The 24,490-nt window shown below is 39.6% G+C and overlaps 1 protein-coding gene and 1 long non-coding RNA gene across 3 annotated transcripts in view; one reads left to right on the top strand and one right to left on the bottom strand.

The window, feature by feature from the left end:
* KCNAB1 (potassium voltage-gated channel subfamily A regulatory beta subunit 1) overlaps window positions 1–24,490 on the top strand; it is a 422,364-nt gene that overhangs the window by 293,954 nt on the left and 103,920 nt on the right. For both annotated transcript variants that reach the window (XM_047785320.1, XM_047785330.1), the window contains exon 2: window positions 19,569–19,612. In XM_047785320.1, the coding sequence (XP_047641276.1) occupies window positions 19,569–19,612 (44 nt within the window). The remainder of the gene's footprint in view (window positions 1–19,568; window positions 19,613–24,490) is intronic.
* Window positions 158–22,079, bottom strand: LOC125129996 (uncharacterized). Its single transcript, XR_007135621.1, has 3 exons — window positions 22,022–22,079; window positions 10,448–10,555; window positions 158–689 (listed from the first exon to the last, which is right to left on the bottom strand). It is a non-coding gene; the product is annotated as an uncharacterized LOC125129996 (long non-coding RNA).

A 24,490-nucleotide genomic window follows, 5' to 3' on the forward strand; every position in this document is an offset into this window, starting at 1 on the left:
AATATGATATTTTATTTGTTCTTCCTATTTTTACCTCAATCCTACTTCTCCTGTTCCTCCCCACCCCTTAATACACACACACACACATACACATGAAAAATTTATTACCTTAATAATTTAAGTGAAGTCACATCCTAATTTCTTTTCTTGTCCTGAATTTAAGTACAGGTCTTAATGAACAAAGAAGGAATAAGAATTTTATTTTTCACAAAGTATTTGTCTTCACTTCTATTTAGAATATTCCTTAATCCATTTTGTTTTGTACTTTTTTTGCTACATTACTGTATACAAATAACATTTCAACAATGTTCTTAAACAGTGTGAATGATTTGATTCCCTACAAAGTCTGTCCACCAGTCCATGAAACCTGTTTCCCTTGAGAGCACACAAATGATGGATTGTCTTTTTCCAACTGTTTCACCTCATGCAGCAGCTCCTGGAATTATTAATGCCATTAGTTATGCTCATGTAGCCCTTATCTTATTTGTTCTTCACAATTACCTGTGAGCAGGTTAGGCAGGCACTGTGTTTATGTGTATTTCACAGATGGAGACATTGAGGCTCAGGGACGTTAAGTGACTAGCCCAGTATCCTGGTGTGAGTGATGGGTGGAACGCAGCCTTAAAACCAGTCATTTTTGCTGCTGATTCCAGCCTCTTGACCCTATACCTCCTTGTCTCCACTTTCTCCTGAAAAGAAAAAAAACAGAACAAAACATTTTTTTTTGTCTTTTTAGGCCCACACCCTCAACATATGGAGGTTCCCAGGCTGGGGGTCGAATTGGCCTACACCACAGGCATAGCAATGCCAGATCTGAGTTGTGTCTGTGACCTACACCGCAGCTCACAGCAACACCAGATCCTTAACCCACTGAGTGAGGTCAAGGATCGAACCTGCATCCTCATGGATGCTAGTCAGTTTCGTTAATCGCTCCCTCGTTTTCTTTGAGGGAGGTAGGAGTATTAGGGGAAGCATAGTCAGAAATGACTTCCTGAAAAACAATTTGATGGCTTTGCTGCTTTAAAAAAAATGAAACAGGAGTTCGGTTTTATTTTCTCTGTGCATTTGCAAAACACTTAGGATCAACACGGAGAAAAAAAAATTGTCTGTTTAAGGAGAATGAGAAAGGAAGGTATCAGCCATAAGAGAGATGAACTTAAGATTCAGGGGCAAAGCTGAAGAGAGTTCACTGGGGTCCTGAGCTGTATGTAGGTGTTTTGTTCCTGGTCAGGGTCATGGTTGAGTTTCTATAGCCTTCATAGATCTGTTGTAACCTTTAGTCTGGCCTAGAAGGTTCAGCTCCTGGTGATGGTCAGTTAACATTGCTAGATGGTGATAAACTACACTAACAACTGAGTCTTAAGCTATAAAAATGGCAAAAGAAAGGTGATCCCTGCTGAGGTTACAAGCTCACTTTACTTATGGGGAAACATACTCATAAAGGTGGTTCTTGCTTAACAGACAGCCAGTCTGGGACTAGAGACGTTGTTCTACTTGTCCAAACCTGGAGGAGTCACAGTTCCACCACAGGCTTGGCCTAAGCATGATGGAGCTTCCCCAGAAAGTATCTTCTGTGTCCTCCCATCTTGTATTATTCTTTCTTCCTGATTCCACCTTCAGGGGGCAGCACCCAAGACTGCCAGCCATGCCCTCTATGCTGTCCTCATACAGGTGCAGGCTCATCTTACATATATTGTTGTCTCCATCTCCTCCCATCCCATCCCCTTTCTGCGATTGATCTTAGCAATTAGGGAGAAATTATTCTGGTTTTTCAATACAGTAAATTTCCTTCCCCCCCCCCTTTTTTTGGTACATGCTTAGTACAAAAAGTTTATACAGTGTAAACATATAGAAACTAAAAGTCAATCAATATCTTACCACTTAGAAGAACTACCACTATTTACATTTTTAGTGAATTTCCTCAGAGGATTTCTTCCGTGCATTTTAAAAGATCATACTACAACAAATTTTATATCCTGCTTTTTTTTTCATTTAACATGGTAATGCAAGAGTTTTCTTGTGTTAATAAAACTTTTTTTAATGTAATTTTAAGGAGTTACATAATAATCCATCATATTGATGAAGCTTAATTTGATTCTTCTCCTATTATTGGATAGTTGTCTTCCTTTGACCTTTATAAATAATGACTACAATCCATATTTTTGTACATAAACCTAACTGCAGGCCTCTGAATTTTTCTGCTAGGTAGATTATGAAAAGTAGAATTATCAGGCCTTGACTTGAGATTCTTGATTCATTATGTGAGGGAAAAAAAAGCAGTTCTTTGTAAGCTCCTTAGTAAATGCAAGTGATGGAACAGTGTGTAGCACAGAGCAGAGACACAATAAATGTTTATTTCATTGGAGTTCCTGTTGTAGCTTAGCAGTGACGAACCTGAGTAATATCCATGAGGACTCGGGTTTGATCCTTGTCTTTTCTCAATGGGTTAGGGATCTGGCATTGCTGTGGCTGTAGCACAGGCTGGCAGCTACAGCTCTGATTCGACCCTTAGCCTGAGAACTTCCATATGCCAAGGGGGTGGCCCTAAAAAGACAAAAAAAAAAAAGTTGTTGCATAACATGAATGGACTTAACCCCATTAAGAGTATTTGCATTTAAAAGAGGAAATTGGTCAACCAATGCATCTTAAATTGGTAGGAATTCAGGCAACAATATTTACAACATTGAAGAAATCAAAATTGTAATGAATGCAGGACTGTTCAGAAAGGAAGTTTTCCTAATAAACATTAATTCAGCTCAGCTCAATGGAGACCACAGCCAACTATGATCAAAGTAAATACAGCTCTGATGACCCTTCCTGACCCTTTGGCCAGATGATCAGCATGAACCTGCCATCATGCCAGGGCCTGAGGGATAGGTGAATGAAACATGGAGTCTATCCTCAAAAGTCCACAAGCTTGTGGGGTAACAGATCAGCCAGACAATACACGAAATAACAGAGGAAGGACAGAGTTGAAATGCAAACTCAGTGGAAGAGGTAACAACTCTTCCTCAGGAAGCCTCCCTGAGAAGGGAACCTTGGAGCTGGGTCTTGAGTGAAAATATGTGAGAAAAGCATTCCAGACAGATGCACATGCAAAGAGCCTTTCTTCCTGATTCCTGAGAATCATAGGGTGTTTATTTCCCCTTCCCTATTCCAGGCAGCACTTTATTCATGTTGGTCATTTACACCTTAGTAAGAATGAGTTAATCTGACTTTCCTGAGAGCAGAATATGATAAAGGGAAAAGAGACAAATACTGAGAACTGAACATACTTGAGACCATAGAGGAAAGGGGTACAAAGAGGGGAAGCTGGAGCTTGAGGCAGGACCACTGAGCTAGATAGTTGGGAAAGGGGGATTACATAGGTAGAATACAATACATCCCCAGAGTTATGCAAAAAGACAACCCTAGGTCCCAAAGACCACACCACTCATCAGTGTAGGGAAGCATGACCTTGCACCAAATTAAGACTGACTCACAAAGTCTCAGTCTTCTAAAACTTCTCCAACAGAAATGGAAATTGTAATGAATGCAGGACTGTCAAGAAAGGAGGTTTTTCTAATAAGCATTAATTCCCTCTGTGTTTTACAGATCTATTTAAATAAAACAGCTTAGTATACAATCCATAGCAATTTGCGGACCGTTTTTAGCTACTCTGCCTGTGTAGAGAATTAAGATGGTTGCCAGCAGCCTTGTGAATCCTGGCTCCCAACTCTCTCTCTAATCTCATTTTGAAATGCTCCCATCTCACCATTGACCTCCACCATACTTATCTTCTGCTTCTCAAAGCTTGCCCCACTTTGAATCCTTGCTTACCCCTCCACCTTTATCTCTATTTGGACCTCTCTTCCCCAACATATTTTTGAGGATGACTTTGCTCCTTCCCATCCTTCGTTCCCCAGCTCAGGAGTTACTTCCTAGGAGGGAGCTTCCCCCTGACTACTTTGCTTTTGCCATGAGCTAGCATCTGTTTTCAGAGCACCTGTCATTCATTGACCTTCTTATGGTGCTTACTTGTTGACTGTGGCCACCCTACTAGAATGTAAGCCTCATGAGGTTGGGAACTTGATTTATTTTGCTCACTGTCACAGCCCTGGAACCTAGAACAGTGCCTGCATTAATGGTAGGGGCTCAATAAATATGTACTGAGTGAATGAATACTCAAGCTTTGAGATGCAATTTATTTAAGGTTATGTCCTTAGCTCCCTGCCCATGGCAGCTCCAAAGTGTTCTTTGGGTATATTGTGCTGAACGTCATTCTTGGTTCAACCTTCTTTTCTAGGCAAGTCTACTTCAGTCCCTCCAAACCTTCCTTCCCATTCCCCTTTCCACACCCTTAACCCACACTCTACAAGTAGTGAGTATGGTCTATTCTATTCCATTGGCCATCCATTTCCAATCAGTAAAGCACACTAATGACTTCTTTCTTTCTTTCTTTATTTTTAAAGAGCATAGAACAAGTTGAAATTGGTTCTGTTGAATTTTGAACTAGTGTGCGTGGTACATTTCCTTCTGCTTATTTTCTTCCCCTATTGTTTCAGTCTGAAGGCTGATCAGGAGAGGTGTGAGATGAATGGCAGTTCACCAACTCCCACTGCTGCCAAGGCATCAATCATAGACACTGTGGAAAGCTACTGTTGGGGGTGGTAGGTTGGGAGGCCCAGAGCAGAAGGAGAGGCAATAGGAGAGGGTATGGATCCCTAGCAAGAGCCACAGACACTCATTTTCTGTCTTCTCTAGGTTTTCCAAAATGGCCTACTGCAGGCAGGCACCTCTTCCCTGCCTATCTCTCTAGGGAATTGCTAAAGGTTGGGTCATATAACATGGACAGGCCACGTGAAGATAGCGTGTAACAGGGGAAGGTGCCCACACTTCCAATAGCAGACAGAGTTCTGCTCCTGGCTCTGCCATGTGCTAGGTAGGTGGGACCCTGGCCCTTTATTAACCTCTCTCAATCTCCACTTCCTCATGGGTAAAATGGGCACAGGAGCGTCTACTTGGAAAGACCACAAGCCTTTATATGGTAAATGATGTATAAAAAGCACATAGCATGATGCTGGCATGTGGTAGGTGCTCTATAAACTATTGCTGTTATTAACAGTTGTTAATAACTCTTGATGTTATTATCAGGTATAGGGAAAAGCAAATGTGTTTATGTTCACTCAGTAAGTGAAAAATAAAGCTTATGATTGCTTTACTTTCCATTTTAAAAGTCAGACATGTTATAGATATTAAACATCCTAGTTGATTCAAGGTGAATTCAAAACTTTACTCAGTCATCCAGTTTGGCTTCATACTGTCAAAAAATTAGGCTTCATTGGAATTTTTATTAAAATAACCAGCATTTGATGGCCACTGTATAGATAGCAACTATTTCCCATCATCATTTTCCTTTTCATTATATGATGATGATACCATAGTTGGAAGTTGACTTCTTTGGGGCCACATCAAAGAATTGTCAGATTCTCAGCTACTCTGCCATCAATATTGGACACTATCCTATGAATTCCTATCATCTAAATCTTGCTCAGAACCAGTGAAGTCAGCCACTTGAATGAAGTACCAGTAGTTATTTTAACCAATTGAAAATAATTAATTTCTTAGGATGGACTAATTCACAGAAGCATAAAGCAAGGTTATTTCACAGGATTCTATAGTTGCCATGAAATGGTTATTTTTAAATGCCTGGTGTCAATTTTTAAAGATTATATGTATTCATAAAAATTTACCCAAGCCCGAGGAGGGGGTGTTTTGATTTCATTTTCAAGAGAATTTCAGAAAGATCTTATCTTAAGGTCCTAAAGAGTATATTCTTCTGACGCCTTTCTGTTTCACAAGAGGATGATCTTCTCCCCCTCCGTCCCTTTCATGCATCCATTCAAAGCTTTCCTTTGTATCAAATAAAATCAGAAAGGATTGGCATAGAGAGAGCTCCACATCTAGGAGAGCAGTTCTCATGGGTGTGGGTGGGTATTTTCCTAGTCACCACAAGAAGGCATAGTTCTCTGTCCTCCAGTGAGCACCACTTCACTCTGTTACCACAGAATGAGATGTAATTTCCCTACTTTTGAAACATCACAAACCAAGATACCAAGAATTTTAAAAAAGACCAATGTAGAGGTTGGAAAATGAAATTAAACTAAATCCAGCACTCCAGCCTGACCAGTTTGTAACAGGTCCCAAAAATAAAGTCACCGGTTAACTGCATTGTTTCACTAATTCCCAGGTCAGATTTTGATTTGTTATTCTTCTGGAGAGAAAGAGCATTCATTACCCTCAAAATCAATTACAGTCTCTTAAAGCATCTTAGTAGTTACTGAGTAAACATCTGCTAAATTAGAAAAACAGAAAAGCAAAAATGATACAAACAAAAACCAATGTCAGGCTGTTTATAGATAAAATGAAATTAAGTAGTAAAGGGATGTTGGCTTTAAGGGGTCCTCAGTTTTCTTCTGTTTTTGTTTTATTTCTGGGTCTAGCATTCACTCACTGCATTTCTTATGTGTCAGCCTTAGTATTCAATCTTAGTTTCAATAGTGCTAATTCATATCCCTGTGAGAAAAAAAATTTGCTAACTAGAGAACAGTGTTTTGTATACAATTCTTTTTGTTCTTAGCCTTATAGTATCTAGTCAAAAGACTTTTCCAAAGTTATTTAAGTGAGTTCCTTTGTTCCCCACCTCCTTCCATGTGGTGCTGGTACATCGTCATTTGTAATACAGTTAGATTCATCTCTCACAGTCTGCATCTAATCTTGGGTTCCTCTGACATCCCGGTAGCTTTTTTAGAATTTGCACAGGGCAAAATTCACTTTTTTGTGTTCATACAGTTGTATGGGTTTTGATAAATGCACAGTTATTCCACCACAGCACCATGCAGAATCATTTTGTAACCCCCAATACTCCCTCATATTGCCTCTTTGTAGTCACCTTCTCCACCCACCTCCAAACCCTGCTTATTACTCCTCTTTCTCTGCCCTGTAATCTTTCCCAGAACATTATATAAATGGACTCATCATACACTAAAGCTGCTATAAGTGTTTACCAACAGTTGTTTGTGTAGACATAAGTTTTCAGTTTACTTGGGTAAATATCTAGGAGCGGAATTGCTGAGTCACATAGTATAGGTATGTTTAATTTTGTAAGAAATCGTTACACTGTTTTCCAAAATGGACTGTATCATTTTGCATTCCCACCAGCAATGTATGAGTTTCCATTTGTTCTGCATCTTTGTGAGCACTTGGCATTGCGTTTGGTTTGGGTTTGGGTTTTATCTTATACATTCTAATAAATGTGTAGTGGTATCTCATTATGGTTTTAATTTGTGTTTCCCTAATGCCTAATGATGTTGAGCATTTTTTCATCTGCTTACTTGCTAACCAAATATCTTCTTTGGTGAAGTGTCTACCAATAGTTTTGAACAGACACAGGCCATCTTTTATTGGTTTTTTGCAGATATTTTCTTCCAGTATGTAGCTTGTGTTTTCATTCTCCTAATAGTCTTTCCAGAGCAAAAGTTTTAAGTTTTTATGAAGACAATTTTTTAATTTTTTTATGGATCACTCTTTTGTTATTATACCTAAATATTTTTACCTAGCCTAAAGTCTCATAGTTTCTCTCCTATCATTTTTTTCTAGATGTTTTATAGTTTTTTTTTAAGTTTTACATTTAAGACTGTGATCCATTTTGAGTTAATTTTTGCATAAGATGAGAGGTTTATGTCAAGGTTTATTTTTTACATATGGACAATTGTTCCATTTGTTTCAATATAATTTCTTGAAAGTGTATCCTTTCTCCATCAAATTGTTTTTGCACCTTTGTCCAAAATCAATTGACTGTATTTGTGTGGTGCTATTTCTCGCTTGTCTATTCTATTTGTTTACTATCCTATTCCATTTATATGTGCTTCATCCCTTTTGATAATACCACACTGATTTGATTACTATAGCTTTATGTTAAATCTTGAAATCAGGTAATGTGAATTATTCCAACTTTGTTATTTCTCAAATTGTTTGAATGTTACAATTATTTTACCTTGCTATATAAAGTCGAGAATCATCTTCTTGATTTGTATAAAACATTTTGCAAGGATTTGAGTTGAGATTATCTTTACTCCAAATGTCAAATTGAGGGGAATTGATATTTTAGCAATACTGAGTCTTAAAATCCATAAACATGGTCTGTCCCTCCATTTAGTTAGGTCCTTTTTCATTTCTTTATTCAATATTTTTTAGTTTTTAGCACACAGATACTGCCCATATTTGGATAGATTTGTGATTATGTAATTCATTCTTGGGGTGCTATTGCAAATCGTTTTTTCTTTTAAATTTCAGATTCCAGTTGTTCACTGCTAGAAGTACAATTGACTTTTGTATCTGACTTTATTTTCTGCAACCTTACAAAATCCACTTATTAGGTCTAAGAGCTTTTTGGTAGATTCTTTGGGATTTTTCTATATTAGACATTTATGTTGTCTTCAACAAAAGTCAGTTTTATTATTCCTTTTTAATCTGCATGACTTTTAGTTCTTTGTATTTCCTTCTGCACTATGATGTTTAATAGGACAACTGAATTTTAATAGTCAATCTAAACACAAAAGAATTAGGCCTAATATAATATCAAACTCTGGAAGTTCACATCAGAGAGATAAGAAAGGCTTATCATTTGATCATTTGATCATTAGTCATTTGATCATTAATTTAATCAATGAGATATTTATTTGTATCTCCATGAGACAAAGTGTTATAAGAAAGTCAAATATAAAACAGGCTTGGATCACTCCATCAAGTACTTTGCAGTTAAGGAAAGGTAATAAGACATGAACAAATAATTACTACATACAAAGAAGGTGTAAAGCTAACCAGAGATAAACAGAGAAAGAATAATAGAGACTCTAAAGGCTGGAGAGCAGTTGGGAAGCCAGTAATATAATATAACCTGGTAGTAGTTATGAAAAAGTCAGGATGGAGGTAGGGATGGCACAGAAGTAGGCTTTTCAAGGTTTGCTACCTGACTGGGTTTTGTAGGCCAAAGGAGATCTGTGGGGAATTAAAATATGTTGCTTTCTTTTGCAGGGGGTAGAAAGGGAATCACAGATTGATATTCTGAATTTGAAGTGTACACGAAAGATTCAGATGGGGTGACCTGCAGGTAAATTAACCTGAACCAATGAGTAAGAGCAAGCTGGACATAGAAGTTGACCTAGGTCAAGATTCTCAGCTCCAGGCTCTGAGGCTATAAATACTAGAGGGTTAGGATTGACTCTCCCATTGGAACGGTGACTGCAGATAACTGAAGGGGCAGAGAGAAAAGAGGAAGGGCGTGAGTGGGGATAGAATACATCCTGCTAAGCAGGTTTCCAAAAGCTAGCCTCTTGTAAAATAGAAGAAGGAGTTTTAACATTTACATTGGTTTAAAGAGCTTTAACATCTACATCGGTTAACATCTACAGTGCTTATTGTGTTTCTCCACTCAGGGAAGGCATAAAAACTCATTTTAGAGAAGAGGGAACCTATATGAAGCTAATTGTGCTGCCCCTAGCTACTGGAACAAGAGTTTGGATTCAAAGCTATGTCTCTCGGATAACAGCTTGCACTTCGAGAGCATTTACTGTATGTGAAGGACCATCTTAAATGCTTTAATCCATACATTTAAACCTCACAGCAACCCTATAGGGTAGTTTCTATTATTATCTCCAGTGACAGAGGGGGCACAGAGAGGTTCGGTGACTTCCCAAAGTTTCAGCGATAGGAAGTGGTAGAGGCACTTTTGCACTCTGTTGTACTTCATCACTCTACTGTGCTGCCCAGTGTTTCCCAGTAAACCACAGAGCCTCCTGGCCAACAAGAGTGGATCAAGTGAGCAACAGTGCAGTCTTTATCCACAGCAAAGCAATGGCATCAGGGCACCCACTGCGAGCATCACTGAATACCTACCATATACCCAGGACCCTGTCAGGTGTTAGGAAAAAGTAGATGCATGTGACACAGTCCCTGCCCTCACAGACCTTGGTCTGGAAGGAGAAACAACCTTGTACACAATGAGTATGATATGAGCCATGATATATGGTTCTCTGACAGCAGGTGTAAAGGATTGGGCACACAGAGAAAACAGGCATTAATTTTCTGTTCCCCTGTCAAGGAAAGTGAAAGGAAAACTAATGCATGATGGTTGGAAGTATTTACTTTTGATCAAGTACATATATATAAATATCACCCTGCCCCTCAGTCAGGCTCTTGCCTCAGCCTCCACCATGTGGCTGACTTTGCTTTCTAAAGAGGAAACAAGAATTCATGCACAGTAAACAGAATTGTGAGGATGTGGAGCATGAACTCTGCCTCAAATGCATTTTTGTTTGTTTTATTTTGCCTTTGAAAACTGCACAGCTCATTACAGTGGAAACTAACACAGCTCTTGTTACAAAGTGGATGCCAAAGGAGACTTTACCTTTGCTTCATCTTGTGGGAGTTCTTTGAAAATAAATCATCACTGCAGGGTGAAGAAAACTTTGAAGTCTTTAGATTCTCTCTTCTTAGTGTTGAAAATGGCAAGTACCTGTATGATATTTACATAAGAAAGTGTAATCATTCTGTCATGATGAAAAAAGGGATCCTGGACAAAATTTGGAAGGGGACAAAGCGTGTTCTCCTCTTTGGGGGCCCACTTCCTTCTTCCTCCTACCATCCCACTTTTATCCCCTCTTCTAATTCTCTCAGAGGTTTACTGCTTTATTCATGACTACTCCTTTTAATCCCTCCAAATTAACATAAGAAAATGGTCTGAAACTTCTTCACCCTAAGGTATAAATGACTGATAATAGTTTATAGCCAATCCTCTCTAATTGGGGCAGCAGAAGGTGTCATGGGGTACCCACTAAAGCCATGGGACCAACATGGCACATCTCTGAGACAACAAACTTGCTTAAAGATTTGGGAAGGGGAGTTCCTGTCATGGCTCAGCGGAAGCGAATCTGACTAGTATCCATGAGGACACAGATTAAATCCCTAGCCTGGCTCAGTGGGTTAAGGATTTGGCATTGCCGTGAGCTGTGGTGTAGGTCACAGACGAGTCTCAGATCTGGCATTTCTGTGGCTGTGTAGGCTGGCGGCTATAGCTCCGATTCAACCATTAGCCTGGAACCTCTATATGCTTAGAAAAGAAACATTATTTTGTATTAAAACAAACACAAAAATAATATGGAATGAAATACAAAATGTTTGAATGAATGAATCACATAAAAGTAAATTGTTATAATATGAATATTGTCCCAGAGCCCCAGGGATGGCAAATTCTCTTTTGTCTCCTCTGCCCAACGGGGTAAGCATGACAGTCTCCCCAGCTTGGGTGGTTGAATGAGGCCTTGGTGGAGCCCTGTAATGGGAGAACTCAGGGTCAAGGATTTAAACCCATGCAGAGATAACACAAGCAGCAGGCCTGAGTTTGGAAATAAATTCAGCAAGGACCTTAGAAATATTTTTTTAATTTGCTAAAATTAAACAAAGGGATACTAAACACCAAAACTATGATCTTTATTATACACGTTTTAAATAGTAGCTGTATCGTATGGCATATTTAATTTTGCTTTCAAAACTTTTCAAGATTGCCTTCCCTCCCAGTTTGAAAAAGATGCTTGTAAACTCCTATGTCTTTGTGGCAGATGGATGCACAAAGAGGCGTTTTTAAAACAGCACTTATCTTTTAGCTGCATTCGAGATTTTTGATGCATGGACCCCTCTGGCAGTCTGATGAAGCCTATAGACTCCTCAGAAAAAGTGTTTTTAAACACATAACAAAATATACAGGAATCTGATTAAATGGAAATACAGTTCAAAATATTTAAAATCAAAATTTGTGACCTAGTAATACATGCACTTCTTTGTTAATATATTAACTAACAAGCTCTGGGAGTAGGTCGAACACCACAATTTCCAAAAGGTGGTAAGTGTAAATGGTGAGTGAAAATAATTTCTTCGAGTCTCTGAAGCAACTGTGATGAGGTAGAAAAATACCTGTACTTTTTTGGGGGGTGGAAAAGTAACAGTTAATGTGAGTGCTCCTGTGGTTTCCTGCTTACATTTATACTTGGAGAAGATAAATTTCAGTTAGAAATTGGTGAAAAATAAAAATGTATTTCTTCCCATTCAACTTCATGAACCTCAAATTATATGCCCTGAGATAAATGTTCTATATTCTTTTGATTTCAGAATCTGAGTTATTGATTTCTAACTATTCTGATGCCTGGAATACTTGAGACAGAAAAGACAATGAATAACTTTTACTTAAGCAATAAGTAGACCTGAATGAGCATTTCTCAGCCCTTATTCCAGCCCCACCTCTGCAGAACTCTTGAATTCATATAGCCCCATCCATACTACTTTGTATTCTATCTCCATTTCCCTCCTCCTGGTGATCATGGAAGAAAGGTTCTAAATTTCTGACCCACATGATTTTTCCAAACTGGCTTTGCCAACAAAGTGCCACCTTCTCCTTTGGCTCCCTTATCTATCTTTATCCCCTGGTTCCCACTTTCCTAATGATCCTAGCAAAATGACTCACAATTCACATATAATAGATTCCAGATGTTTGCAGTGTCTAAGCACAAATCGACAAGTCCAGAGACACCATAGAGTCATAGAATTGGGTCTTGAACTACAGAGGCAGCCTCCTAACAGCTTTGTTCCTGCACCAGAACCCCACCAGATTCAGTGTTTGAGATGCCACTTTTCATAGAAAATAAGAAAGTAAGTAAGTAGAATTTATTGGATACTGAAGTATCCTGGGACTGGTGCTGCATTTATATTTTCTCAATCTCCAAAAAAGAGCAGTGGGCTATTAATATCTCCATTCGTGAATGAGGAAAGAGGCTTTAAAAGACTAAGTAACCTGCCCCAGGTCACACACAGCTAGTAAGCAACATTTCTGTACTGTCCCTATTTAGTGTACCTAACCTGACCTCTTCTCACAGCGCCACTGAGATGACTTCCCAGAAGTTGTCAGCAATCCTATGGGAATGAATGTGAAGGGGATTTATCTGTCCTTCCTATGCTGGATCTCTTGACAGCTTTCCACACCACTAGCCACTCACACCCTATTGAACCTGGCTCCACCTTTGGCTTTGGCTTCGACAGCAGCACTTTCTGGGCTCTACCTACATCTTGACTCCTTCTCAGTTTCCTTCACCAAGGTAGCTTCCTCCTGGGCAGCTATACATTGGACCACCTCAAGGCAAGACCTCGGCCCCTCTACTCTAACTGGACACTTGTTTCCTTTGGCTGCTGACCCCAGCCCACAGTGCCCATTACCCTTGCTTCCCAGAAAACCTCTCTCCCTACTCTGAGCCCCAGGCAACTAACATGAATATCTCATGGACACTTGCCCATATACCCAGAGGTAGTTGAAATCCTTCTGTTTCTTGAATGAACCCCACTTCAGTGAAAGCACTCCTCTTCACCCAGCTACCAGTCAGAAACCTAAGAATAGCCCATTACTCTTCTTTCCCTTTCACCCTCCTATTCAAACACCCAGTCTTATGGATTTTGCCCATTAAGAGTACCTGGAATCTTCCCTATTCTCCTATTTCCACTGAATCTGATTTCAAGAAACCATCACTTCTTATCGGCATTGCCAAAGCAGCCTCCAAGCTCTTCGTCTTGCTTCCTTTCAGCCCATTTCTCCTGCTTAAAGTTTTCAGCAATTTTCCATTACTACTTCTTATTAAGACAAAAATTGGTAACATAATCAGTAAGGACCTGTTTGATCTGCTACCTATTACCCCCACCAGATTCACCTGGGCTCATTCTGCACTCTAGTCTTCCACTACCCTGTACTTATTTCAGTTCTTCAATTGCCCTTGCTTCTTCCAGCCTCTGAGCCTTTGCATATGCTCTTCACTCTGCTTGGAATGCTAATCCTTACTCTTTTCATTAAGTTACATTTTACTCCTCCTTTGGATCTCAGTTTTAAATGCTGCTTCCAAAATTCTTTTTCTCACATTATCTGTGACTGGGTCACTTTGCTGTACAGTAGAAAACTGACAGAACACTTTAAACCAACTATAATGGAAAACATAAAAGTAATTTAAGAAAATGCTTCTTCCCTAGAGAAGCTTTTCCTAACTGTCCAAATCAGGTCAGCTTTCCCAACATGCCAGTTTTTCACTTAAGGCATATTATTCTTCTATTTTGTACCACAGTCAAGTAATTAGTTCACTCTTTAATGTTGCCCTTTCTATGATGTAAGCTGCATAACAGTAGCAACCATCTGCTCCTTAGCCCATCCCCACACCTTAATACAAGCCCTGGTGTGTAGTTGAAACTTAGTACATATCTATTGAACTAATTATTATTAGTTAATTAGTTCAATAAAGAAGTCTTTATTATAAGGGAAGGGAAGTCTTTTTTTGCTATACTTTTCTAGAATGACACAGATCAACAGGTGACTTTATGTTGTCCAAAGAAAATGAATAAGAACTTAGTTGGGGAGTTCCCTTTGTGGTGCAGTGGAAACGAATCCAACTAGTATCCATGAGGTTGCAGGTTTGATCCTTGGTCTCCCTCAGTGGGTTAGGGATCCAGCGTTGCCATGTACTGTGGTGTAGGTCGCAGACGCAGCTCAGATCTGGCATTGCTGTGGCTCCGGTGTAGGCTGGTAGCTGTAGATCCAATTCGATCCCTAGCCTGGGAACCTTCATATGCTGGGGTGTGGCCCTAAAAAAAAAAAAAAAAGAAAAAAAAAGAACCTAGTTGGAATTCACAACAGACAAATAACTTGGACCTTTAAATCAAACAATCTGAAAGAATCCCATTCTGTTTTGCTGCTACTTAGATAAAGGAAAGAATGAACAAAGTTTCATTGTGCCACTTATCAATGTCTGTCATCAGAATGCATGGCTAAATCGTTTATGTGCCTGGTGGTTTCTAAATGAATCATTATTCACTATCAACAGTGATGAATGGTGCCCTCGTAAGAAAATGTTATTACCATTTGTAGTCACCTTCATGGCTGTCAAAATGCATGTTCTCATACAACCATCAAAACCCACTGGCTGACAAATGAACATATCTTCTGCTCTGGATTTTTCAAGAAAGGTTAAATGTACATTTCTGTTTTTTAAATTACATACCCCAGATTTGACTAGTAACTTCCAGGTAAAGCACTGCATACAGCAGAATGCTTTTTAGAAGGATCAGAGAGATGTTCAGCTAGACTAAAACAGCAGATGATGTAATGATCTGAGCACATGAAAACCAGGTCAAACCAAATTTGTTTCTGCTGGTCTGACAAGGCCACTGGAGCCCCTTATATATGCTTTCAGTTTGTCTTTTTTGTGTCAACCTTTAAGTAAGGGATTTTGTCCCATGCAATACTATTCTTTTTGTCAAATGCAAAGAATCTATTTTAGCTAGCTTTTCTTCTCTTCCAAGCAGTTTACAACTGTGAATAATGTCTAAGACACATGTATTCAAAAGCAAGCAATTTAAGACAATATATTTAGCTGCATATATTCTGCTTTTAGCCTCTTTGATTTGCAAAGGACCTGCAAGCATCAAAGGGCATTCAATACGGTGTCTAAGTAACACTTGATTTCAGTTCTCACAATTCTATTATTGCTTTAAAATAAAAAGAGCATGATGGGATTTCCCTGGTGAATCAGCAGGTTAAGGATCTGGTGTTGTCACTGCTGTGGCTCAAGTCACTGCTGTTGTGTGGGTTCAGTCCCTAGCCTGGGAATTTTTGTATGTTGCAGGTACATCCAAAAAAAAAGAGAGAGAGAGAGAGAAAGAGAGAGTGTGATGGGTGCTCCACAAAACAACACTAGAAATTGTATTTAATGCCTTTGTCATAGAAATAACCATTGTCCTAAAACAAGTTCAGCCACTGAGAGGACAGTCCTGCCTTCAGAAAGAAGAAATATAGCCTTTGACTTCTCTAGTAATTCTTTCCCAAAACTTTGATTTAAGATTTAGATTTCCAAAATTTGACTGACAAAGCTAAGTGCCCCCAAATTGATGTCATTCGTTTCTAATATTAGCAGCTGAGCAGCTCAGGTTCACCTGGGAAAGAAGAGCTTTTATTTTGGGTTGAACAGGAGCACATACTAAAAATGAACACAGTGAGACTTCCCTCTGATATGACACAGATAAAATAGAGAAACCAGTGTAATGCAACTGTTTTGAATCAAATGGGGAAAAAATCAGTCTAATTGGAAATTTGATGTACTTACAGAATTTTTATGTAGCCTCACTTGTGCCAACACTGAGAAATTAAGTAATAAAGTACGATTACGTCAAGTTGTTTCAATGAGCCAATGTCACACAAGGTCACGAAGTGTTCATGAAGATTCCATATGAATAGGATTGAGAAAATTCCAGGACATTTGTCACCACCCAGCATGACATTATTTGGTGTTAGAGCTACCTACACAAACGAGATTTTGGATGGTGTATTTTGGACTCATTAGATTAAGTATGTCAAGTATTTGAGCCTCTATTATCTAACAGAGCTTAAATGGATCAGAATGGCTGAACAATGACCCCACCTCCACTTAGTATTGTATAGGCATGGACTTGGGCTGAGTGCAGAAGCTCATTTGGAATTACAGAAACTATGTTGGAATTTCGTGCCCTGAACTGGAGGGAGTTATTTCCGCCTAACTTCTCATCTGCAAAGTGAGTGGCATCCTCATGTGTCAAGAGTGCTTTACTTGGTAGGAGTGTCACAAAGAGACTTACCCCTGGAAAAAAATAAGGGCAGTGGACTTAGAGGCCAGATATGGCTTATGTACAGGAAGTACCTCTCATTTTAAAAACAATCAACTGAATTTGATAACCGTTCTGTCTAGTAGGTAAAAATACTTAGAGGAAGAGCTAAAGGAAATAAAAACTCTAATGCCTAGAGTGGGACCTAGCACTATTCTATCAATATTTGTTTATAATTGAAATTTTCTTATAGTGCAAAATCTTCTAAGGCTTTCATTCCAGAAAAGCTGGTCTGGGTGTTTAAACAGCAGTGGCAATAAAAAGGACCAATTTAGTACTTGCTGCTTTGCAGTTTGTATTGACTGACAATTCTCAAGTTTCTCAAATTTGGCCTTCCAAACCCAGAGCAACTTAACCTTGCCCTATTTTGAGTTTGTTAGAAAAATTTTTTCCTCTGCATAGTTTTCTGCACCAAGTTCCTCCTCCCTAATGTGCTCACTCACTAAAAGATATTAAAATTACATGAAACTCCTTACCTAGATCTTTCCCCCATGACACCCACATAGTTATGCAAACACAAGCCTGAGATAGCTCGCTATGTGTTCTCAAAGACCTCCAGGGGAGGATAAGCCCCCACTGTCCTGTGATTGCATGGTTGCTTTTCTATGTCCATCAGAAAAGGAAGAGGATAGAAAACTCCTTGAGGGTGAACTGTGCCTTGTTCCCCTCTGTATCCCCACCACCTTGCACATTGCCGTGAACATGGTAACCCGTCAATGAATCGTTGCTAATTCATCAATGTTGAATATCTCTACCTGTAAGGCTGTTAATCACTTACATATATATTTGCACTTTTTGTTCTAGTGTAGGTCTTTTTTATTCTCCGCACTATATAGATTTTTCTCTAAATTCCTATCCTTTATAATCAAGTAAACTTTTAGATCATAAAGCAAGACCTTCTGGTTATACATCCTGTGGTTTTCTGAGAAACTGCCAAAAGAACAATTCATTATGCAAATTACTTTCATGGGAAAGGTCCAATTATTTTTCTCCTACTTAGCAGTCAAAATATTTTTCACATACAACTTTATGCAATAGTTTCCTACCAGGTGGACATATCCCATTCGTATGGGGAAATTTAGCATCATGTCCGTGAGAAGGTGAGCACAGTCAGAAAGCACCAAAAATAATTACGCTTTGCACTTGTTTACTGTGAACACATTAGCATACATTATCATGTTCCAGCCAACAACAGTGATGCTAGATGAATGGCATAGGCATTGGTATCCCATATTACTATGAAGAAATTGAACTCCCAAGGGAGGAAGTGATTTCTTCAAGGTCAACTTAGCTAATTGCAACAATTGCACAAAAACCTGGGTCTTTAAATTCTTTGCAGTGTGATGCACTTTGGACTATTTTAGGGGGTGAAATGTGTTTCTTAGGTGGCATTTTATAGACAATAATAACAAGCAGAGAAAAGAAATAGATGCACAAACAAGAGCACTGAAGCCAAACTGTGGAAGAATCCAGAGAGAACCTATAAGAACTGAGTGGAAAATTTGTTGGAAAAGTTGGTGTTGTTTTGTTTGAGTAAAAGCAGGGAGAAAATTCGTGCCCTCAGAAGAGTATCTAATCAGAGGGTAGGAATGTACTTTTCTACCATGTTTCAATAATGTAAGCTTTTTCTCCTCATGCTCCCTACAAAATTCTATGAGGCATCCTCTCTCTGAGACTTCGGTTTCTTCTCTGATGGCAGTTAGGTGAATGACAGGAAGACGGGTTGGGTCTGGGTCTCCACAGACAAATACTGTATAGTAAAAATTAGAGTACCTAGTTTTCTCCATATTTAGAGAGTAAAAATATAGTTCATTTCCCTGGTAACTTTTTAAGGATGACAAGCAAAGTTGTTGATGGGTCTCCACAGACAAATACTGTATAGTAAAAATTAGAGTACCTAGTTTTCTCCCTATTTAGAGAGTAAAAATATAGTTCCTTTCCCTGGTAACTTTTTAAGGATGACAAGCAAAGTTGTTGATGAGAAAAAAAGGAATAATTTAATGACTATCTGATGTTCTTGTAGGAATTTTGTATAGCCTTTTATAAAAATAATTTAGTTTAAATAGTCTAACAGATTATTTGGTATTTGTTTTTTTTAATAATCCCCATCCATCAGTAATAATATTTTGTTTTAGAGGTCAGTTCATTGGTTACACAGTCAACAAATATTTATTAAGGGTTCACTGTGGGTCAGGCTCTGTGGATGAATAATTTATATTTGGTAAATAAAGTACAGATCTTACCCTCAAGGAACTCACATTCTAGAAGGAGAGAGTCAATACTCTTATAAACAAATTAATAAAGAAGATCATTCATGGCTGAAAAGCTGTAGTTATAGGGACACTTTATTGTTATTCTGAGCCTAAGCAAATTTTGGCTTTCTAGTGCCCAAAGAGAGACTAAGGAGCCTCTTCCCAAACCACAGGCCTGCATCTGGGACTCTGCCTTTACCATGACTCTAGTGAAGAATGTTATCAAAACGGAGTTCACGTCGTGGCTCAGCAGTTAATGAACCTGACTAGGCTCCATGAGGATGCAGGTTCAATCCCTGGCCTTGCTCAGTATGTTAAGGATCTGGCATTGCTGTGAGCTGTGGTGTAGGTTGCAGACGCGGCTCAGATCCAGCGTTGCTGTGGCTCTGGTGCAGGCTGGCAGCTACAGCTCCAATTTGACCTGTAGCCTGGAAACTTCCACGGGTGTGGCCCTTAAAAAAAAAAAAAAAAGACTGTTACCAAAAGTGAGATTTAGTATTCATAGTTAAAATTTACCCAAGGGAGTAATAACCATGTATTGCTTTATTTTTGTTCTAGGAATCTTGGAAAATCAGGACTCAGAGTTTCTTGCTTGGGTCTGGGTAAGTACTCAAGGTATCATATGGGGGTGAGCTGGGAGGTGGGAGATTGGAGAGGGTACCAGGGAGTAATGGAGGTGAAGGTCAGGACCCACCAATCTCAGATGAGAAGGGATTTGTTGACCAGCATTGCCTAACTTCTCCAGAGCCTTTCCTGCTCAACACAGCCCTCCTTCCCAGGTGCAGGGAGCCACTGTGTCCATAATGCCTTATGGGAGCCCATCAAGCAAAAAGAAATCTGATATTAAAGCACATCTTAGAGGAAGGGACTCCTGTGTTGTTCCTATTTAGCAAGTGTGAAGAACCTCATGGCAAGCATTTGTATGCTCACTTCATCTGCAGCATCATATGAATTTTTTTCCTATCCTTCTATCCCCTTTGCCTAATTTTCTCACTTTTTTCTATATTGTAATGTACTTTATATACTGTATAACTTAAATGCTTTAGGGAGATAAGGTGATATATATGTATATATATACACACATACAGTGATGTGTGTGTGTGTATAATGATATGTGTGTATAATTATTTCCAGAAATGTAAATATTTAAAGAAAACTAAGTAGAGATGGCAATTCTAACAACATACAGATGAATCTGAAATGGTAAAATCTGAGCATAAGACAGACTTGATTCAGGAACAGCAAGTCCTGATTTGAGCTTCAAGTTTTTTTCTGAGAGCTTGAACACTTGTGATAAGACACTGCATGAAAAATAGGAGGAAATAAAGAAATTCATGGGACTGACTGGCTTCATTCAAAGCAGGTAACAAAGCTTGAATGAGTATTCTTTGAGAACTTTTCTGAGCTGCCTCTGTAACTACAGGAGACAGAAAAATATTCATAGAAAGAATAATGCACCAGCCTTAGATGATTTGTCAGGCTCTGCAGACCTCAGTTCTCAAATCCAGGTGGAGCTAGGTTTACCGCTGTAAGCTTGAGATATCAGTTCAGTTACAGCCCATGTTCAACTGAGGCTTTGGAAATTAAGCATTAAATGTTCCAAGCAATCACAAGGCTACAGATGCTTTTTCCTGATATATTCCATAAGTCATATTAAAGCTAACAATTCTGACTTTCTTCTCTACCAGAGAAAGACAGGCTGGGAATTTCTTGCCCTGCTAAGCCTTCTTTTGATACACTAAGAACATGTGTAACTAGGAGCAGAAAGGCAAAATAACTCAAGGATGAACTGAAGACACATCTGAAGTAACATAGTTCTGCCAACAAAAGAAATGGGAGAGGGAATAAGTGGAAACCTACCTGTGGACCGCTGTGGCCAGACTAGTTTGTAAATACACTGATCACTGCTATCAAGACTCAAAGTTAGAGAAACTGATGGAAAAAGTTGAGTCCACAGAAGAGTTACTGAACATCATCTCAGTCTTGTGGAGAGTGGGACTATTTTCTGAGAGAGGAAGAGGAGAATTTATGTATTCATTCATTCATTCATTCTCAGCAAACATTTAGGAAGCCGGGCATTGTGCTGGTAATAGGAGATATCAAGACAAAAGCAGCAAGGGCCCTGCTCTCAAACTGCTCACAGTGTAGTATGAGTCAGGCATGCACGAACAGACAGTGCATTGGATGGAAGCTGTAGCAGAGAGTACAGGATAAACCAAGAGTGAGGAAGGTCCCCTGTGGAATCTGGGGCAGCTTCGCAGGGGGGTTGCTGCAGAGCAGGAGGTACTTGGAAGCACTAGTGAATGTGTAGAATATTGCAAAGGCAGGGTATTGGGGAACCACAAGAACAGAGCCTGGAAGGAAAGGTAGGCATGATCAGGAGGGCCCTGGTTTGCCTTGCTAAGGCATTGAGCCACAGCACAGCAATACTGGATCCCAGCCACATCTGTGAACTAAGCAGCAGCTTGTCACAGTGCTGTATCCTTAACCCACTGAGGGAGTCCAGGGATTGAACCTGCATCCTCATGGATCCTAGTGGGGTTCTTAACCTACTAAGCCACAATGGGAACTCTCCAATCAGAATCTTAACCCACTTTACTATGGTGGGAACTCTAAAAATTTTTTAATGTAGGAATTTCCATTGTGGCTCAGCGCTAACAAACCCAACTAGTATCCATGAGGATGCAGGTTCAATCCCTGGACTCCCTCAGTGGGTTGGGGATACAGCATTGCTGTGAGCTGTGGTATAGGTCACAGACATGCCTTGATCCTGAGTTGCTGCAGCTGTGGTGTAGGCCAGCAGCTGCAGCTCCAATTCGACCCTTGGCCTGGGAACCTCCGTATGCCACAGGTGCACCCCTAAAAAAAGGACAAAAAAGGTTTTTTTTAAATTTAAGTGTAAAATTTTAATGTAAATTTAAAGTTTTTAATATGTCAGAAATGACTTTATTTTTTAGAGTGGGTGTAGGCTCACAGAAAACTGAGCAGAAAGTGCAGAAGGTTCACCTTACCTCACATACGCAGCTCCCCCCATTATGCCATCTCACACCAGAGTAGTTAGTGCCTTTGTTACAGTCCTACAAGGATGCACCATTATCACTTACAGACTACAGTTTATGTTAGAGATTTGTATAACTTTGATGTTTTACATCCTGTGGGTTTGGACAAATGTAATGACATGTATCTGCAGTTATGGTTCTACACCACGTAGTTTCACTACCCTAAAATCCTCTCTGCTCTGCCTGTTTATTTCTCTCTGCCTCCAATCCCTGGCATCCACTGATCTTTACTGTTTTCATAGTTTTGCGTTTTCCAGAATTTCATATGGTATGGACCCTACAGTAGTTAGCCTTTTCATATTGGCTTATTTCACTTAGTAATATGAAATTTACTCTGTGTCTCCTCCATGTCTTCTCATGGCTTGATAGCTCATTTCTTTTTAGTGCTTCATATTATATTTTGAAGGGAAAAAAAAAGCGTCTTTCTTCCAAAAAAAGAAAAAGTTTTAAAACTGCCCCAGCTTGTGAAAAGCCATTTGAAAACATGGATCAGGAGTAGGACATGATCAGATGTCTTAGAATTGTTTTGTGGCAGTGATATAAAGACTAGATTGGAGGGGGAAAGGGTTGAGACTGGAGGCAGGGAGGTGAATTAGGAGTCAGATGATGAGGCAGTGGTATTAAAGACGTATAGGAAGAAGGTGATTATTTAGAAGGAAGGGTAAACAGGACTTGGCAGCCTGGCAACCTTGGGAAGCAGAATGAGTGGTCTCCTTGAGCAGAGGAAGATGTCTAGGTTCCTGGATTCGGTGTGTGGGTGCACAGGCAGAAATCTCAGAAGGAGGAGATGCAGGAGGGAGCGGTGAGAGGAGAAGCAGAAGCACCATTGAGGAGCGATGACCAGAGCCTGTCGATTTCCTTCAGATACCCAGAAGGCATGGGGAGCACTGGAGAGAGCTCTGGCTGGAAACATAGACCCAGGAGTTTCTAACAAGTGTGAGCCCATGGTTGTCACCGAGGTCACCTGCAAATACAGAGGAATGATTTTTGGACATGTTTAAGAAACCTGCCTTTTGGAGTCTGTCAGACTATATGTTCCCTAAGAGCAGAGACCACCCCTGTTTTTTTCTACATTTCTGTTGTAACTTTAGCAGATCACAGAATCTGGAATATAGTGGGTTCTCAAAAATTACTATTGAATGGATGACTAAATAGATGGATCAGCTGGTAAGGAATGACACAATACACACTGGGTAATGGTGAAGATCCAGTGGAAGTCAGAAATCATGAATTGCTGGGTCTAGCCAGCCCAGTTCTTTAACTTTCTCCAGAAGCACATCAATACAAAGAGAGAAGGCTGAGTGAAGGTAGGAGGTGAGGAGAGGGGATAGAGGCCTTTCATCAAGGATTGTCCCCAACATGTATCAGGGATCAGGGGTCTTCCCTATACACAGGACCCAAGGCCAGGCTGGGTTGGGACTCAGAGCTGTCTTGCTAGGTCCCTCATTCCTGTAGATAGAAAGGGCATCTGCCCACACACATTAGGAGCAGGAGGCCCTTCTGATTCATGCCACAGGAGGTAACACCCCATAGCAGGGAGCTGCTCCTACAAGGACTTGAAAGGAGAAGATTTTACCCTGTGCCACTCATTCTGAGGTATACATACTTCCCTCCAGATAATAGGCTTGCAAGAAAGAAGGCATGCGACGGTTAGTTTTATTTGTCAACTTGTCTGGGCCACAAGGGATATAGATATTTGGTCAAACATTATTCTGGGTGTGTCACTAGGATGATTTTGGATGAGATTAACGTTTGAGTTGGTAGACTAAATAAAGCAGATTTTCCTCCCTAACATGGGTGGGTGGCCCCCATTCACTCAACTGAAAGCCTGAGTAGAACAAAAAGGCTGAGCACACCCCAACCCCCTTGAATAAGAGGGAACTCCTCCTGCCTGACTGCTTTGAGCTGGAACATCAGACTTTTCTGGACTTTGGACTTGAAATGAAACATTGCCTCTACTTGGGTCTTGCTGGCTCTTAGAGGAGAGCTTATACCATCAGCTCTTGGTTCTAGGGCCTTCAGATTCAGACTGAATCTACACATGGATTCTCATTGATCTCAAGCTGCAGATGATAGATCTTGGGACTTCTCAGCCTTTACAATCATGCGAGCCAATTCCTTACCATAAATCAATCTCTATCTATCTTTATATTTTCTCTCTATATATATTATATACATATTATATAATTATGTAGAAAATATATAAATAAATATAAAGAGATACATTATAAGGAATACATAATAAGTTATAAGGTTTCATATCCCTGGAAATAATAAAAGCATTTTGCTAGTTTTGCAAAATATCACTCAGGCATATGTGGCAAGGCGAACAGTCAGGTATTTCTAGGAAGTAATAAAGGTTATAGGAAGATAGGAGGAGCAGAGATGAGGGGGTATGTGGTCCACTTGCTCCTTTTTCAG

This window comes from Phacochoerus africanus, chromosome 1 (assembly GCF_016906955.1).
Source record: "Phacochoerus africanus isolate WHEZ1 chromosome 1, ROS_Pafr_v1, whole genome shotgun sequence".
Classification (NCBI taxonomy): domain Eukaryota; kingdom Metazoa; phylum Chordata; class Mammalia; order Artiodactyla; family Suidae; genus Phacochoerus; species Phacochoerus africanus.